The 18327-nt window shown below is 43.1% G+C and overlaps 3 protein-coding genes across 4 annotated transcripts; all 3 read right to left on the reverse strand.

Moving 5' to 3' along the window:
• Positions 1-232: 232 nt before the first annotated feature.
• On the reverse strand, positions 233-3370 carry prkag3a (protein kinase, AMP-activated, gamma 3a non-catalytic subunit). 2 transcript variants are annotated; one of them, XM_069166461.1, is made up of 12 exons: positions 3047-3370; positions 2858-2897; positions 2596-2696; positions 2434-2515; positions 2286-2344; positions 2002-2062; positions 1863-1917; positions 1649-1775; positions 1395-1560; positions 1258-1295; positions 1012-1158; positions 233-908 (listed from the first exon to the last, which is right to left on the reverse strand). In XM_069166461.1, exons 1-12 carry the CDS (start codon positions 3062-3064, stop codon positions 792-794), a joined length of 1011 nt encoding a protein of 336 aa, XP_069022562.1. In that variant the 5' UTR covers positions 3065-3370; the 3' UTR covers positions 233-791. The 2 variants fall into 2 exon arrangements, with proteins under 2 accessions (XP_069022562.1, XP_069022563.1); XM_069166462.1 differs by having other exon boundaries at positions 2017-2062; positions 2596-2694; positions 2858-3370.
• Positions 3371-3688: 318 nt separating this feature from the next.
• On the reverse strand, positions 3689-7520 carry cnppd1 (cyclin Pas1/PHO80 domain containing 1). The gene is made up of 8 exons (XM_069166460.1): positions 7336-7520; positions 6925-7027; positions 6745-6826; positions 6537-6657; positions 6228-6356; positions 6091-6152; positions 5834-5951; positions 3689-5657 (listed from the first exon to the last, which is right to left on the reverse strand). The coding sequence occupies exons 1-8, from the start codon at positions 7396-7398 to the stop codon at positions 5019-5021; spliced, it is 1317 nt and encodes a 438-aa protein (XP_069022561.1). The 5' UTR covers positions 7399-7520; the 3' UTR covers positions 3689-5018.
• Positions 7521-7569: 49 nt separating this feature from the next.
• abcb6a (ATP binding cassette subfamily B member 6 (LAN blood group) a) lies at positions 7570-15586 on the reverse strand. Its single transcript, XM_069166458.1, has 20 exons — positions 15326-15586; positions 14179-14702; positions 13245-13385; positions 12942-13131; positions 12488-12580; positions 12188-12380; positions 11895-12016; positions 11651-11760; positions 11470-11535; positions 11263-11388; positions 11027-11103; positions 10844-10907; positions 10654-10739; positions 10503-10560; positions 10305-10409; positions 9632-9806; positions 9300-9412; positions 8979-9073; positions 8800-8868; positions 7570-8694 (listed from the first exon to the last, which is right to left on the reverse strand). The coding sequence occupies exons 2-20, from the start codon at positions 14692-14694 to the stop codon at positions 8535-8537; spliced, it is 2559 nt and encodes an 852-aa protein (XP_069022559.1). The 5' UTR covers positions 14695-14702; positions 15326-15586; the 3' UTR covers positions 7570-8534.
• Positions 15587-18327: the final 2741 nt, after the last annotated feature.

The raw sequence follows: 18327 nt of genomic DNA on the forward strand, positions 1-18327 counted from the left end.
CAGGGTTCAAGAAAGCCTCAGTGTACCACGGTGTGGTTAGAGATGCTGTCGCGTGTGTGAAATGTTGCATGAAGGTGAACACTTGCAAAGACCTGCAAAAGCTCTGTGCAACCTTCTACTACTCTTTTTTTTTTCTTCCCACGTGTGTTTCGTGGATGTTATTTTATACGTGTGCATATCTAGCAGTTTTCACATATTTATTTTTGAAGAGGCACATTGAAAAGACAACACATCAATTTTGATACAAATTTAATACAGAAATATATCGTATGGAGTAAACATAAATTGATCAATTTGATCAAATGCAGCCAATGCGGAAATTGTGCTGGGGACCTATGAAGGTACATTATGGCATTAAGGTCAGCTCACTGTCCATTAATATTACCTATTAATAATAGGCCTTAGGTCACGGAAGACATTTTAATGTAAACAGCGGCACAGCCAGGGAATTTTTCTTCCTCTTATAATCTCTCATTTCAGTCGTACGTCAATTTCTGAAAGACACAAATGAAATCTACCGTCATTCTGTTTACCAGCTATTACGGGATTCCTCTAATGAAGCAAAGCCCCTGTCGAGAAGCTGGGGTTGTGTGTTTTTGAGTGCAAAATTTGTTCACATAACTCACTAATGTGAAAAAAAGGAGGGTTCAAAGTCTCTGGGTGCTGGTAACCACACAACAGGGTGCAGCTGGGGGTTGTTTGGAGTGGAGCCTACCTGCGCGGGTACGCTGCCAGGACCGGAGCCTATACAGATGGTAAAGGAGGGTGGGTGACCCTCTGTACCCCTGCCGCTAGGACAAAAGGGTGTCAATACCTGCTGGGGTTAAGACCATGGCCTGCAGCAGGTCAGACAGGGAGACGATGCCCTTCACCACGTTGGCTCTGTCCACCAGGACCAGCCGATGGACCTGGGATGGACAAGACAACACAGAAAGGGATCTTCTTTTATAATTCAGTCACACGATTTGATAAGAAATCTTAAAGAATATATATTTAAAAAAAAAAACATACCTCAGCTTCAACTATACGGTCTAAAATAGTTTCCAAGGTTTCATCGGGATAGCACTTCATCACTCCCTCAACATAACACGTGCGCCTGCGAACAGCCTCCTGCATTGTCATGTCCAGATTGTTGTAAGTCTTCTGGGCTGCTACATTCTGCCGTGGAGCAAAAGGAAGTATCAGTAAAAAATGCTATGATGTGTAGCAGACTGTTGTAACTCGGCACGGGACGTTAGATTTCTGAACGGTACTTACAATGACATCAAATCTTGAGTAGAGTGCCACCACTTTGCCTGAAAAAACAAATCGTCGGATGCTGTAGTAGCCATCGACGCTAATACATACAGGTCTGAACATCACGCGTAATCTTTAAAAAGGCGAAGTAAGTATACCTCGTTCATCCACCACCGGCAGCGCAGACACCCGCCTCTCCACAAATATAGAGAGGGCATCATAAAGCGATGCTGTCTGCTGCACAGTGGCAATGTTCCTGAAGGTTCCTATCCCGAGCTCCTGGATCTGACGCTGTATAAATGCCGGCTTGGGAACTTTTTTCCCCTGAAAACATCCAAACACCGCAGTTGAAGAGGCACCGAGGCGCTTAAGGTTACGTCAAACGCAAACATCAGGCTTAAAGTGAGCTTACAAATATATGGAGGAACTTGAAGATCCTTTTGTGGGTCAGAATGTGCAGAACATTTCCAGACTCCGGGTCGATCACGGGCAGCCTGTGGATCTTATATCGGAGTAAGGAATAGATGGCGTCGAAGAGGCTGGGAGGAGGAGAGACAACAGAGGAGGGTGTAGCTCAGCAGGAAGGACACTCAAATCAAAGATCTCAGAGCGTTGCGTGCACTCACCTAGCCTCCGGAGAGATGCTGATGAGGACGCGATTGGAGTACTCCAAGTACACATCTGGACACAAGAAGAGAGAGTTCAAATGTAAATTCACACAGCGGTGTACAGAGAGAGCGCCACTGATCTGTGCCGGTTATTTACTTTGAAGTGAATCACCTCTCCATGTCTCAATCTTGTGGCTCTCCAGCTCGTACATCTGAACCTTTGGAGATAAAAAGACAAAGTCAACATTGTTATAGATTACGAGAGGCAACCAAAATATTCCAACCGCAGATTACGTAAACTTGCTTTTATCGGTGTGGTTTATAATAAGGGTAGAGGGTGTCAAAAAATTATCTGCGTAATCCTAAATATCTATGCTATCTTAAAATAGTGCCGATCCAAAGGAGTTTTATAGCTCTGAGCTGTTGAAATGTCATACTCGCCATCGGGGATCTGTAATAGCGGTGGAGGATGTTGATGAAATCTGTGATAGTCAGCATACCTGTGACAGACAAGGATTCATGTTGCCGTTATTAAGATTCAGAGGGACCGATACTACACTATGTGTATTCCATTAATGACCCGTCTTACCCACAAATCTTTGTAACTTGCTGTCCCATAGAGGTGCAGCCCTCAAGCCATTTGCCACCAGCGCAAAAAAGGCCTTTTTCACCTGTGGAGGAAGATAAATTCACACAGTCGGTGAAGTTTTACGTGCGACATATATATGAACAGCTTTTCATGCATCCTTACTTGTAGCGTGGTATCAAATATGACTAGTTTACAGCTGGTTGGAATGGCATCGTAGCAGCGGTGACTTTTCATGAAGTTCATGTAGACGGTGGCATCAGCCTCTAGGAGGAATTACAACAACCAGTTGTATACAGAGTGGATATAGATACGGATATACAGTACTTATGCGCACACACATACACAACATAAACACGTGCTCATTATGCATGCTTACAAAGGCACAGATCCAAATGCAGCTAAATGGTTGTAGTTGTAATCTTACCTTGTTTATGCATCTCCTTCTTCTTTTCTGGGAATGACACCTACAACACAGCGAGTGAAACATTCTCCACATGACCTTGTCAAAATGGCTAGAAATCTTCAAGCCTACTCATTTTCCCTGGTTTCAATAATAGCTTATTAAACTTCACAAACACCCCATAACTATGGTCACACCAAAGCAACAATTCACCTGTGAAGGAGGCTCCATAACTCTGATGTTTGTCCATGAAAAACAAAAACAAAAAAAAGAGAAAACTCAAGACTGTCGGTGACTGTTCGGTTTCCTACAAAGCGGTCAGGTCTATATTAGGAGCTCTCGAGTGGCACTTCGGGCCGAGGGGCGCCGAGTAGGGGAAGAAGAAGCTGGCACGGACTCAAGGGGAGGGAACACTTCACATTCTACCGAAACCAGACATCTGCTTCCCCTCTGCGTAAAAACTCTTATCGTCACTGTGCATTTACGGTTGCTGAAAGGAATGCATTAGCTTTTGAGAAGCATTTGTGATCTTGTTACATTGCCACTAATAAAACATACAGAGAGTTCGGTACTACTTGTTGCACTCCAGGTGGAAGATGACTTGGAGCAAAGAATTAAAAATATCTTTGGGCGTATACGACTTACCGAGGTCGACGCAGATGACGGTTTCGCGTACGTCAGATTTGAAATGGTATGAAGTCTTGTTCTCTGTAAATGTCGAGGTTAGAGTGCTGTAAAGGTCTGTTAAAAGTTCAAACATGCAAAGCGTATCGTCGACGGACAAGTTGTGAACACAGTGTTTCAGAGAGATCCGTTGACGTATGATTCTGTTGATGTAGATAACAAACAAATCTCTCAAAGAAATGCATTCTTTATTGTTGTTTTTTTTGCATTTTATAATATTTGTACTTTACAGCATGTACAAAATTAAAGGACTTCGTGCTCCAAAGTGTATCAAATTCAAATGCTCAAAGCAATTTGTCAAAGGTTCAATTACAAAGTCAATGTCCGTGTGTAACTGTGTCCATAAAAATAACTCTTTACAATTTTCTCTGGTGTTTTTAAAAGATATGACGATGCAGTAATAATGGAGTGACATGTCCGGTTGAAGCCGGATGAGCAAATTCCAGACCGCATTAACATGAGGAACGCTGCAGGAAGCCTTTAACGTGTTATAATATAAAACCAAAAGCCAACTAGAAATTGCATGAAACCCCAGCAGCACATCTTTCATAAAGACTTTCCACATGGAGAAGAGGAAACTCAAATCTCAGAAAATTGGCAATTACTCTGTTACAGGAAGGTGTTGCCACATCAAATGTCGTAAATGTTTTTGACTGCATTAAGAAAATGCTATAATATAGCTATAGCTATAAATAACCAGAATAAGAGGAGTGGGTGTGCTCTGTCTTTGATGCTTTCTCCTTCGTAAAGGGGAAAGTTATCAAGGACAGGTTTTGAAAAAAACAAACAAAAACAAAACAACTTTCTGGTGTATAAAAATCAGTGCTTGCAGCATGTGTATGACAGATGTCTGATGTAAACCTCCAACTGCATAAAGAAAAATATACGCTAACTTGAAGCAAATATGGCAAACCCAAAACGTATTTAGTCCCTTCTTCTCAGACCTCGATCATTAAACAAAAACGTAAGTGCTTAAACTCAACTTTCAGATATAAACAAAACCCTTCACACACATCCATCAACCTGCGTGAACAGCTTTAAGATTACTGCTCAGACGTGTTAACTCGAAACGCATTCATCACAAAGGCCCTACATTACCGTCTGACAGGTCTGAACTTTCAAACATTGATAAATGTGGGTGGCAAAACAGTTTGGTTGCTGCTAAGAAAAACATTTAATGACCTTCATATTCCTTGTGATGAAAGCTGCAGTAAAAAACAAGTTTCAGTGAATCAATCCAATGCTATGGCATCATAATGAAGTCAAATTTACTCTGCAGTATTGAACTATAAATTAATTTTCACCTCGTGCTGCGCCATCAAGCTCTCTCGCTCTGAAAAGTGCCTATTTATTTACTCTCGACTTGACTTGACTTGCCACCTGTGTTCTAGATCTGTAAAAGTCCATAAAAACATAACTTGGGAGCAGGTGACGAGTCGTGAAAATAATGCTGGTGAAATTGCCAGAGTCCATTACTACAGGTCGACAAGTTGCGATGTTACTAACCGGGCATGAGCAGAGCTCGGACCTTGTCGACGGGGAGCATCGACTCCGGGTGGCAGCGTCGCAGCTGTACGGGAGGAAACGCTTCGAGGGGAGAGTTCAGATTTGGCTCCGCAGCTCCGAGGAAGCTGGAGGACAGCCACGATGCGTGATGCTGATGGTGAACGAGGGGACCGTGAACGAGGAGCGCCGAGGTGTTTTTTAGCTCGCACTGAAGAGGAGGGAGGGTTGCGAGACAGCCAGGACAGATGAAGGAGGCAGCAGACCAGGGTTCCATTTCAGACTTCGGTTCAGGATGTATGTGACCCATTGAGGCGAGAAGGGAACCCCAGAGACACAAGACTGATGTCTGCGCAGAGGTCGGTGGGGGACTTTGTCTGTGCTGTTGGTTGATTCCCAGTGAGTCGGTCTGAAGGTTCAGACTCTTGTTAGCCGGGACGCAGCAGGGGAGGCGGTGGGCTGGAGCGGGGGCTTCTGGATTGAGGCTGGAAGTCTGAAGGTGGGCCACGCTGATCTCACCTGGAAGTGGAAGCAGGGGCTGGTCACTTCTGGAGAGGCTGAGCTGGTGCATCACAGCACTGGTGGCAATGAGTCCAGCCACACTGGTTAGATAGACCAAGCCAAGCATACAGGATACCTGACAAAAAAAAAAAAACAGGGTGAAATCTTACTATCAAACCTAATTATGATAATATTGCGATACATTATTAGAGGCGCAGACATTTCTTAATTCTAAGATGCAGTCAGAAAATATAACACGCTCTCCTACGGTGGCCCAACCCGCTAGATAAAAATCACTTGAATCCCTCCCACCTTTGTAAAGTGCTGGTAGATGGCTGTGAGGGCTTGACTCCATGCAGACTGCTCCAGAAGCACACAGAGGTCAGTGTAGGTGAACCAGCCGCGTTTCATCCCTTGTCGTTCCGCAATGCTGCAAATATGGAGGACAGAGTCAGAAATAAATCTTTAACAAAAAACTTTTCACTGAATTGATGTAATTTGGGGATGGCTGACTATTTCTAACGAGCACTGCCATTTAGCATTGAACTTGTACACAGCTGATCACAAACCTGGCTTCCAGGTGACTTAGTATATCGAAGAAGTCATTTGGCTCCGTGAAGAGGCTCCACTCCTACAAGATACGACACAACAGTTAGGAACAGACCTTGAGCCAAACACACACAAACAAACACACACACGCACTTACAATGGCGTTCAAGAAATTCATCTCCAGGTTATTGACCGTTTGGACATCCAGCTTCCCGGCTGCTCCCCACTCGTCGTTGAAAACCTCTTCTTCCTCACCTTCGTCGTACAAGTACTTGCTGGCAACCATCTAAAATAAAAGTAAGAATTCAACGTGTTTGCCGGCAATACATTGTTATACTCATTTACAGTATAGTCCCCATCAGCCTGAAAGCAAAAAGAACAAACTTTATTGTAAAAAATGAGTGGGGCACATACTATTAATAACAGCACCGCACATTTAAATGACCTTTAACCCTCAGGCACATACCATAGAGATCAGGAATAGGTCAGAGGAGGAGATCTTTTGCAGGTATTCTGGGTTTCTGTGTCGGAGTCTTTCAATGTAAACTAGAGCCAGCATCATGGCACACGGGGAGATGCAGGCCTCCCTGAAGAAACGAGGACATCCGGTTTAAAAACGCGTGACTGACGGTGACGTATTTTGTTCTTACAAAAATGCATAATACAGTACAAACCTGGCAACGTGAGAGGCATACTTCTTCTGGAGCTTTCGTATTGGGCTTGGGGCAGATTTCTGGAGGATTTCGACAGCTATATCTGCAATGCCCGGAAGCAGAAAGTCACCTTTGCACTTCACTGACTTTTCAGGTGTACTTCGATGACATACATTAAAAAAATTATTAAAAAGTGCTCACCTGTAACAGGGCAAGAGAGGGCGTCGAGAGAGACATCTCTGTCCAGGCCATAGTACAGTCGCTTTCTCACTCGCTCGGTCAGTTTTTGGTGTCCGGGGATGAACTGTGGAAACGAAAACATTAACCGGGCGATGTCAGCTTTCCGGTTGCATCAGATCAGCTAACGCGAGGCCCGTAGCTACGGAGAGTTAGCCTTGAAGCTAATGAACCGCTAACGTAATGCCATCCACTTTTTTATTTTTTTTTTAGCGTTTTAGAAATGTTAAAATAGAAAGTGTACAAGTTCAGTCGGTTACACGTAATCGAGATAGCCTCGCTATCTTCCCTCCTCGGATCCATATCCTGGATCGGGGGACCCCGCTGTAAACGTAACGCGCCTTTTTTTCTTTTGGTCTTCGCTCGACAACATACCGTGAACTCCTGGAAGTCCGAAAACTGAAACGTCCTTTCGTTAAATAACGCGTCGAAATCCATATTTACTATAGATCCAACATTTAGTCCGCCGAAATACTGAAGAGACGACTGCTTCGGCCTGGCCCGCCGCCGCCTTGTTTGGTAGCTTGACACGCGTCCTGACCGGGGACTGGAGCCTCCAGCTGTTCTCCTGCAGGAGGCAGCTGATGTTACACAATCAAGAAACTCACAAACTCGTAAAACAGAATTTATTGATCTGAACTTAAACAACAACAACAAATCACAATACTACAACCCAAAGCTTAAATAAATGTAAAAAAAAAAAAAAAAAAAAATCCATGACAGCTTTTACACCGACTAATTTACGCTAATATATTCAGCAGGAAACACAAGCAATAGACTCAATGCAACAAGAGGCAGTGTTGAGGCTGTGATAAGAAGTTTTGTCATCCCCTTATTTATCACAACTCTCCCTCTTGTAGCTTTAAATGATCTAAAACTCAGGTCAGAGATCATTTAAAGTTTCAACAGGAACAGAAAATGTCTATTTTGTCTTTAACCAAATAATATGACATCACAAACTAACAAAAAGTCAACACGGAAATATAAAAACATAAATATGAACAAAATCAAATTGGTGGAAGGAAAAATACAACACTTTGGACGCTATATATTTTAATGTAAATACAAATGTAGAGAAGAAGGCATGAGAGAACATGCACTCCTATACATTTCTTGAGAAGTCAACCATAAAAGGTACATATTGTCATCCGTCTTTTCACTTGTAGTATTTGTTTGAACTCTTTGTCCAAGTCCCGACATAAAACCTGAGGTATAATCACAACCATGGTATATAAAGTGTATTTTACATTGAAACATAGTGTTAATACCTCCTCAGTTTTATTAAGGCACCTTTCCTTTTATCCATGACTTGCCATTGCACATTTACTTGGAAAACTCAAAGTAAATAACATTTTCACCTTGCCAAGTGTTCGATCACATTTAAATCAACTTTTTACGATTAATAAACGTGAAAGAAAGTAGAGTTTTCTGTTAAACAATAAATACATTCAGAGCCAGGGCGACCTGAGAGCTGAGTGGTTACCACGTGGGCACGTATGCTCCGAGTCCCCAGTTTGATTCTCCACATCTCCTGTCTGGCAAAAATGCCTCAAAACAAAGCTTTAAAAATACTTTCAGTTCCCGTGGTGGCCTGAGGAGGTTGACGGTGGCTGCAGTTTCTCAGACTTGCGATCTTTGGCTTCCGTGTCGGACGAGGAATCCGAGTCCTGGGCCTGCTGCTGGTTCATCCACATGTCTGTATACAAGCCTCCTTTGAGCAGCAATTCCTCGTGTCTTGGATGGAAAGATGTCCGTTACTTACAGTTCAGTGAAGATAAAAATGCATCGTATGGTTGATGGCGTGTCAATCTGAACAACGGGTCAGGAAGGTGCACTTACCGTCCCCGCTCAGCGATCCGGCCCTCGTTGATAACTAGAATCTGGTCGGCTCCGATGATGGTGGACAACCTTTAATACGAATAGTAAAAACATATGACTCGTCACTGAAAACAATGAGTTTGCTTAAATGAATGCTTCAGAACAACTTAAAAACCACACAGAGGACATGGATCTCTTACCTGTGAGCTACTACAACTGTTGTACGATTGGCACAGACTTTAGTCAGGGAGGCCTGGATGTTGCGTTCTGTCTGCGTGTCCAGCGCCGATGTGGCCTGCAGAGACACGATGTTATAAAACTGTAAATAACAGCCTTTTAAAGTAGTATAATAGTTGCCCAACACGCTTCTAAAAACTCATACATTTACACTAAAACTGAGCAGCAATGGATTCAGGAAAATCAATAGGACAATAAAGTTAATATTTTTAGAAGCTTCGATCGCTAGACTATAATGGATCAATAAATGGCATGAAATGACAGCTTCTGATCGTGTCTGATACCTCGTCCAGCAGGATGATCTGTGGTGCTTTGAGGATAGTCCTGGCAATAGCAACCCTCTGCTTTTCTCCTCCGCTCAGCTTCAGACCTCTCTCTCCCACCTGTGTATCGTAACCTGCCAGACACAAATACAGGCAAGTGGTGAAAAAAGTTTGCGCGCTACAGACGATGCTCGGGGATAAAATAGATAAACAAAACAAAAACAAAAATCTATGGCTGCTATTTCAGCAGAGTTAGAAGCTTGAAAAAAAAAAAAAAAAAAAAAAAAAAAAAAGCTCAAAAGTTGAAAAAGCCCTCAAAGTTACATGCCGATAATAACAAAGACGGACATTACCTTCGGGGAAGGCCATGATCTGATCGTGGATATCCGCGGCTACAGCAGCCTCGTCCACCTCCTGGTCACTGGCAGAGACGCGGCCGTAGCGAATGTTATCCCGGATGGTGTCGTTGAAAAGCACCGTGTCCTGGGGGACCACGCCGATATGAGCTCGCAGAGACGTCTGCTTCACCTGAGGGAAACGCGATGAAGACAAAGTAATAACTGGACTGAGCCAGCTATATTAAAGACACTCTAACTTGGGCTTCTATTGCACATGGTAGCACGGGGCCAATTTATGCCTGGAGGAGAGTGATGACTTCCATTGCACATGATACAATGTACAGTGCCTTTTAATGCGTGTTAGGACAAGCTATTTAGCTCATTTGTCACTGTAACAAACATTCAATCTGTAACTAATGTTTGTTCATAATGTAAAGCTGTTTTATCAATAAAAATGAATTAACAATGTTTGTTTAAACTCCAATATCCAGAAATGAAACACCATATTTTATAATGCTGTTGAACTTCCCATCGAATTGAATTAGAAAACACCACAATCTACAATAAAAGTATTGTTTATTATTAATTTTTTTTACCATGTAAATATATGCTACAGTACATACAGACATTTTAGACTATAAGTGATACTTGGAATTCTCGTGTACTAGCTCTGGTGCCAAAAACTTACTTTTGATATGTCCTGGCCATCGATGCGAATGCATCCTCCCTGAATGTTATAGAAACGGAAGAGCAGTCGAATGATGGTGCTTTTCCCAGATCCCGACGGTCCCACCTTGGGAAGATACATGGACAATAAAATTAACGATATTGCTGTAACAGCGAACGCAGGATGTAACGGTGAGGAGAAGGAAAACAAAATTCTCACCAGTGCGACTGTATGTCCTGGAGGAACAGTGAAGGACACATCCTTGAGAATCTCCTTGCTGTAGAACAAAGACAATTTAAGAATGAGTGACGTAAGAAAACCACTTTGCACAAACGTTTTACCAAAACTATCAAAGTAAACATGAACCAACCCGTCCATGTAGCTGAAATAAACGTTCTCAAACTCCACTTTTCCCAGTTTATAGAGGAGATTGACTGCATTTACTTCATCTTTCACCTGCATAAAAGGAACATATACAGAATAATAATAATAAAAAAAAAAAAAGCACCAAAACCAGTACTGATGTCACTGTTTAAAATATTCATCCGTTTCAAACGTACCTCCTCATCTTCTTCAAAAAGTTTGAACATGCTTTCCATGTCAATGAACGAATTCTGGATCATTCTGCAGGAAAACAAAAGACACATCAACCACAAGAGGCACAGATCCTTACAGGGACGACGACAACAACAACAACTCATCAGAGCAAGCTACTTATACTGTCAGGATTTTTCCCTTCTTACCTGTAGTAGGTTCCAAACCAGTTGAGGGGGGTGTACAGCTGGATGATGTAGGTACCGAAGAGAACAAAATCTCCAACCTAAGATCAGAGGATTTTATAATGGTCAAACTGAATAGGACAACTCAAAGTAGCACTGCTATTCTTCATGTTTGGAACAGTAAAACATTCATTTAAACGTATTTCAAGACATCATCTCAAAAGTGCACAAGTCATTTATGCGTATTTGTGTGTCGGTACCTGAAACTTCCCCTCTGTGACGAAGTAAGCACAGAGCAGGGAGCCGGCCAGCAGCCCTGATCCGATGATGAGGTTCTGTGTCTGATTGAGGAAGGCCAGGGAAGCCTGGGCCTTCCACTCTGAAGCCTAGAATAAGAGGAGACGAGGACTGTTAGATGCGTGTTTCAAGATTTACTTGTACTTCGTAAATACAAACGTCTGACTTACCTGATACTTTAAGATGGCGCCCTCAAAGCGCTCGGCCTCATAGTTCTCTGCATTGTAGTATTTGACCTAAGAAAAACAGACAAACGGTAGAAAAAGAGTTTGTCTTTTTGTACTTTACGGTGCATCTTTGTTTCCTGAAACTTCTTAAGGATCCAAAAGAGAAAATGTTTGTTTGACGTACCGTCTCAAAGTTTAACAAGGAGTCGACGGCCTTCGACTTGGCGTTGTTGTCCTGCTTGTTCATGTCTCGTCTGTATTTGGTTCTCCATTCGGTGATGATGATGGTCAGAGCTGCACGGACACATCGACAGGCAGTCAGGACATTTTCAAGGAGGATTTAAATATCTTGCCTAAGACTTTGCTCGGCTACAGGAAAGTATAATAAAGTTAGAATTACAGTTATTACTTAAGTTCAGTGGACTTACTGAGATACAGAGCCATGCAGATGAAGACGATAAGGCCGAACCAGGCGTTGAAATAAGTGATGAAGTAGATGATAGAAATGACGATGTCGGCGATGGTGGGAAAGATGCTGAACACAATGTAGCTGTGGAAAAACATAGTTTTAGCAAATAGGAAAGTAAAACTTAACCCTGATTCTACTACGTACAGAATATTTGGAGTTGTTAGAATGCTTAGCTGAATCTACAGTTTTATTAAAGGGTCATCCATTCATTTATAACAATGTTATGTATAATCTATGAACCTCCATCTTTACCTGAGCAAGCTGTTAATGGAAGAGGTGCCACGGTCGATGCTGCGCAGCACGTCGCCGGTTTTGCGTCCCAGATGCCAGCGCAGGGAGAGGGAGTGCAAGTGGGCGAACAGACGCACCTGAACCACTCGGTTGGTGTACTGCTGCACCCGGATCCAGAAGAAAGAGCGCAAGTTGCTGACAAACCCCGAGGCGCCTGGGAAGAGACGGAGACGATGTGGAAAGAGATAAACTGGCCGTGCAATACGAGACAGAGAATTAATGTGACCTTATGCATACAGAGCGTGAATAAATAAGTCCTACCTGCCCCTCCGCCTTGCAAGAACTTGAGCAGGACATAAATGCACACTGTGGTGGCCAGAGTGCGCCAGCTGCTGCCGTCAGTCAGTTCATTCACTGAGTGAGGAACACAGACACCAAAGTCAATGTCACAAGGCCTCGAGTTTAGCTTGGAGATAAGGTAGATAAACAAGATGATAAATAGGACAAAGCGAACTTCTGCAGTGTCTCTCTGGTTCTCTGGAAACCTTCAGAAGAATTCAATTCAATCTCATGACATCTTCAGAGTATATTCAACGTTATCATAATGGCTGTTTTTACGCGTTTTCAACCTACGGCTCAAATTCAATAAATTAAAAGCACATTAAGGTTGTGGTTCAGGCTCCCTGCAACAATGTTATTGCAGTAACAGGACGTTTAACTTGTGGAGTTCAACATTCGAGCGTACGCTGGAAAGTTAGCAGGACTCATCACTCACCGATATTCTTGTAGTAAATGGGTACGAAGACATTAATGACCCTCTCGATTCCCAGCAGCCCCAAACAGAAGACGACCAGCAGCTGCAGGATGATGTTGTTCCGGGGCCACATGTACGGAACAAGCAGACAGACCTTCTTCGTGAAACCCTGCCAGGTAGACTGGTTCTCCTCTCCTCTCCCCAACAGGCTCTGAGTAAAAGAGACACATCAAACACTTAAAACAGCATTAAATAGTGTAATAATATTGTCGCCAGATAGAAGTGTCTGTGCGGTAAACCGAACGCTGGTAAATGTGTCGCTACCTGCCCGCTGTTTTCTACGTCCCTCTCGTCTTCATTTATCAGCAGCATATAAGGTCGCCGTGGCAACCCCGGAGCTTTGAGACCAATGAAGAAGAGCAGCCCGGTGCAGACGTAGCGCATCAGCCACAGAGCAAACTGCACCTGAGGGGTTTATAGACGTTATAAATCAGCAGATCAGTATGGACACCACATCAACAGCAGCAGCAACCAGTGGAGAGAATTTAATACATTCATTCATAACACAGCTACACTGATGAGTGTGTGCTTTACTAAACCGTGACCAAGCCGCTGAGTAGTTTACCATTAATATATAATTTACGATTAAAATTACACTATATCGAATCAAGAAAAGGGATCCTAAATACTACAAAATGTTGAGTCACGCCTACAGTTCAGTAATCACAAAGAGGAACCTCCAGCATGCGACTCGGTGTGGGAGGAGCGAGATTTTCTCTCGTGATTTGATTGGCCAACAGTGAAGCATTTAGGATCTGTAAGTGAGAGATAGCAATGACTCAACAAAAAAAAAGAAGAGTGTTTTCTTTTGCTTATTTTGCATGTCATCTTGTGTCGCTTTGTTAGCTGGGTGGAAACTATGTACTACGGACAAGACAGGTCGCACAGCTTATAGAGGAGTGGCACACTTATCTTTGGTAAATAACTAACCTTTGGCCCATTTGACTGTTTAAACACATAACAAGGAGGGTTTTGTCACGATGCAGATTAAGGGCACACACTGTAGGTACATTCTTGGATCAAAACTGGGGAAATGAAGTAAACTAATATTTTGATTAAAGCCTGTCTGAAAATAGTCTTAACTATAGACTTATGTCACAAATCTACCACAACTTTTTTTTTTTTTTTTTTTGGGGGGGGTTATTTTCAAAATAACAGTTCAGGAATATATCTTCTGTGGTCTTCAATCTTTCCTTACCTGCTGCTGATTGTTCTCCATGCCCCACCACCAGCGAGGACTGTACCAGGAGACGAAGGCCAAGTTCTCCGCGGAGAAAGCCAAGGCCCAGAACAGCAGGAGGGCCGCGCTGTGTCCCCTCGTCCGGTCCATCACCAGGGCCCTCCGCCTCTCCACCCTCAGCAGGGCTATGGCCCAGGCCCAGCCCAGCGCAGAGAAGCAGCCGTACAGCACCACGTAGCCCGGGAGCTCTCTTGCGGTGGCAGCTTGCCACACCATCCCGCTCAGAAACTGGAGCAGGAGAAGGACGGAGAGGGACAGCTGGAAACCATAGAGGCGGGAGCGTGGGATGAACTTGGGCTCCATCGTCGTGCCATACTTCCGGTAGAATATGCAGTGGAGTGTGCCGAGGAAGAAGGCGATAGTGAGCAGGATGGTGGGGACCAGTGTGAAGTAGAAGCAGGGGGAGATGCCTTTATCCACCCAGGTGTGGGAGATGGAGGAATTTGCTTCGCAGTAGCTCTGCAAAAATATCATGGCTGCAGCTGCAAGAGAGACGGAGAGGTTATTTCATGACTTTTACTTAATCTCATTGAGGTCAAGATCTGTTTTCCAGCTGAGACCTGAGAACAATAAACATTCACAAGAACATAAATCAGCAAAAATGTGACGACAACAACGCGATGAACAAGATATAAACAATCCCTAAGGGGGCTCGAAGACTCTACTTTGAGGGTAGTTTGGAGTTCATTTAATTCAGAAGGTGCATAGTACCTGAAATCAGATCTGCCAACATTAGTGCATACGTGAGGGATCTCTAAGGTCAAGTAGTTACTGGATTGTGTATTATTAGACTGAAATGAGAGAGGAGATGTGAATATCAATGAATAACATGAGACTTCTTCTTGACTGGGATTAAGTCCATTCATCTCCAGAGATCCACAACATGGAACAGGTTACAGGTGCAGAAGACTGTACACTTTGAAATAAAACGTGCAGCAAATCATATGGGACCTTAAAATGGAGACATCCTCCCAACAAAGAAAGAGCACATCTCTGGAGACTACACCGACTCATGCTCCGTCAGGGCTGCGATGTAGGTGATAGCATCCGATCGTGTCGACGGTTTCAGGATTTTCTAGACATTAAATTAAGTTTCTAACATTACCTTGTGCGCCAGGCGGGTCGCCGTGTACTGTCAAAGCCACTCAACTTGTCAATACCAGAGGTTGCTCCGGGGAAACGAGCCGCCGTGCTATCCGCTGGCTCATACGTCGGCGAGCTGCAGTTTTAACGCAATTGCTTGCTGAAAGTACAACACAATAATGTGTCCGTCATCGCTGCCGCCAAATGCGCGAACTCATGCTGCCGAAGCGGTTGTCCTTGTGGTGTGTGTGTGTTAAACAACAGCCATCCGTGACTCGGCAATCGGCGCTTTACGTAAACGACGTCCGACTGCGTGCTTATGCACTGCAGCGCCCCCAGAGGACGGAAAGGGAGCAGACCGCTGGACGGAGAAGGGGTGAGTAGTCAAAAGCATCGACAGCTTTTAGGGGAGAAAATTCACTCTAAATGAGTATAAAGTAACACAAAATGGAAACATCAAAATTTGACTCTAATACGCAGCCAAAAATACCAGTATATACCAGTAATATAAATAAAATCCCAATGAAAAGTCCTGCATGAATAAGTAAAAGTCGCCTACATGAGTTTTAGCAGCAAAATGTAGTGAAATTAGTAAAGTGAAAGTACTGGTTTGATCCCTCTGACTGATATATTATTTTTTACTACATCATTACGTAATTAAAATTGAATCATACATGCAATGCTGCAAAATGATCAGTAGATGACGCCAAATACTAAAGGTACAATTACAGGAAGCCAGTTTATACATATAAAGCAGACTCGTGAACAAAAGATAATAAAACCTTCACAACCAAACGTGTGAGGAAGAACTGCCCCCGCAGATTGAATATAATAGAAAATGTGTTACATTTAACAATATGTCAATTGCCTCCTACATTAAAACCACCGATTGAATGATTATTTACATTATACAGTAGCAACAAGTGAGTCTGTTCCACTTAAAAGAGTCATTTTCAACATAAAGACTCATAAAGAGCATCGTTCTGCAGTGATGAGAGGCTTTAAGTTAAGAGCCTTTCCCATCAAACTGTAAATTCAGGGTTTAGTATTAGAAGGGAAGTGATTTAAAAGCCAGCTGTCACATCTGTCCTCTGTGTGAGGGGGAATAAAAGACTCTTTAGGTGTGTGTGTGTGTGTGTGTGTGTGTGTGTGTGTATGTATGTGTTCGTGCGTGCGTGCAGTCAATCAAAAGAGTAAAATGCTCATCAAATCCACTCAGAGCGACTACATCATCTCCGATTCTTAAAAAGGTCAGATACAGATCAGACTTTTTATTGAGCGTGCCTGATGCTGAGCCATGTTGGTGTCTTTTTGGCTGCAGGTGGCAATGTTGCTCTACAATAGAGCTTCACCTCTTTTTTGTGTGTGCTTCTTTTGTTCTTTTAATGCATTAGGGGGAAACCTGTAGAATAGACTTTATGGAGGAACACATCATCAAAGCTAATAATGATTCTTCCTGACAAATCATGTGAATCAGGTTAGGGGAATAGTAGCTAGTCAGCAGTGATGAGATTTGATGTATGAATTTGTTATTATGTATTTTTCTTTTGTAGTATTTGAGTATTTATTGATAAAAACTAGTTGAATCAAAGGTTTTACGGTACATAAAAACAATTTAAATCATCTGGCCTCTTTTGGAATTGGACTACAGCAGCAACAGGTGTCAAAACGGGAAAAAAAATAAAAATAAAAAAGGCTCCATGGGTGTGATATAAGAAGTTAATCTATCTCACAAACTGGTTTAAAGGCTGACATTGTGGAAAATCCTGTTTTCTTTCTTCCCAACCTGGAAATTTTTTTTGCAGATTTATCACCTGTTGAAAGATATAGGCTCAGCGCAGGAGATAAGCAGGAAATAGGGACCACGTATGGATGGTGTGGCGGGGCGTATATGTCTCACGCAAATGGAGGGAAATGACTCTCCGGGGAGCGAAAAACCAGGAGAGAAAAACAGGATTCGGTCTCTGTATGAGGCAAAGGCGAACCAAAATAGTGGTGCTGACAGCTTCCTCCAACCAGACCCGGTGGGAGCGCTTATCCAGTTTTGCGTTGGGAGATAAGAGGGGGATTTATTTATTCAGGTTGATAGCTCTAGCACACTTTGAACGATAAAGGAGTGTGTTTGGGTGCTGTGTGTGTTCATCCACTTTCAGTGTGCCAATCAGGATTAATGGTCACGGTCTGTGGGACAAATGTATATTAGAATCCAGAAATGAGGGGTGTCAGTTTCTTAATGTTCCCGTCCCTTTTGTGTGCGGCCTTCTTCCTATTTTGTGCACCCGAGAGCCGTGATCAAACCCTGCTAAGCACATTCCCATTAAAGCACATGAAAACAGCAGAAGGAAAAAAAAAAATCCCACATCAAACACGAAGGCCAGAATATTTTCAGCCATTGTCTACTAAAAAAAACCCACATCTAAAGCGGGGATAAACGGAAAAGGAGCCTTTTGTTGTGGTTATCCTCCTGGTGGTTGAAAGGAAGGTGTTGAGTTCACTTTGGGATGGATCTGATGTTATTTCAGTCAGAGAAGACATCTGTTCTGCTGTAAGTCACATCCGCGTTAACTTCCCTGGTGCACACGCTTCCCGGCACGGTGATTTATTTGTCTCAGACGGTGGGTGTTTGGGCTGCCGAGGTTCTGCAAGGTGCTGTTGGCACAGCTGATGAGGAGCACCGGGGGCCTCCAAGAGAGACTTTATTTTCATTTCAGGAGCTGTTGCACTTGGCTCATGTGCCACATCCACATACTGTTAGGAAGAGAGCTGTTTAAGGGCAACAAAAGCGCAAGTTAAAGAAAAGGTTTCAGTGAATTAATCTTTCCTGTGCTGTTGCGTTTTGCAATCTTTAGTTTTGAAATGGCTGGTTTCAAAGGTTGAAAGCTTAACTGAATGCTGACATCCTCAGATTTATAGTCGGCTCAGATTTGTTTACCCGTCTAATGCACAAACGGGATGTCCCCATTTTTAATTTTATGACTTTGCATGGTTTATTTTACACTTGCATGAAGGGCTGGACAAAATGTT

Source organism: Embiotoca jacksoni, unplaced genomic scaffold (genome assembly GCF_022577435.1).
Source record: "Embiotoca jacksoni isolate LCO1_2020_lvr unplaced genomic scaffold, fEmbJac1.0.p SCAF_38, whole genome shotgun sequence".
Lineage (NCBI taxonomy): Eukaryota > Metazoa > Chordata > Actinopteri > Embiotocidae > Embiotoca > Embiotoca jacksoni.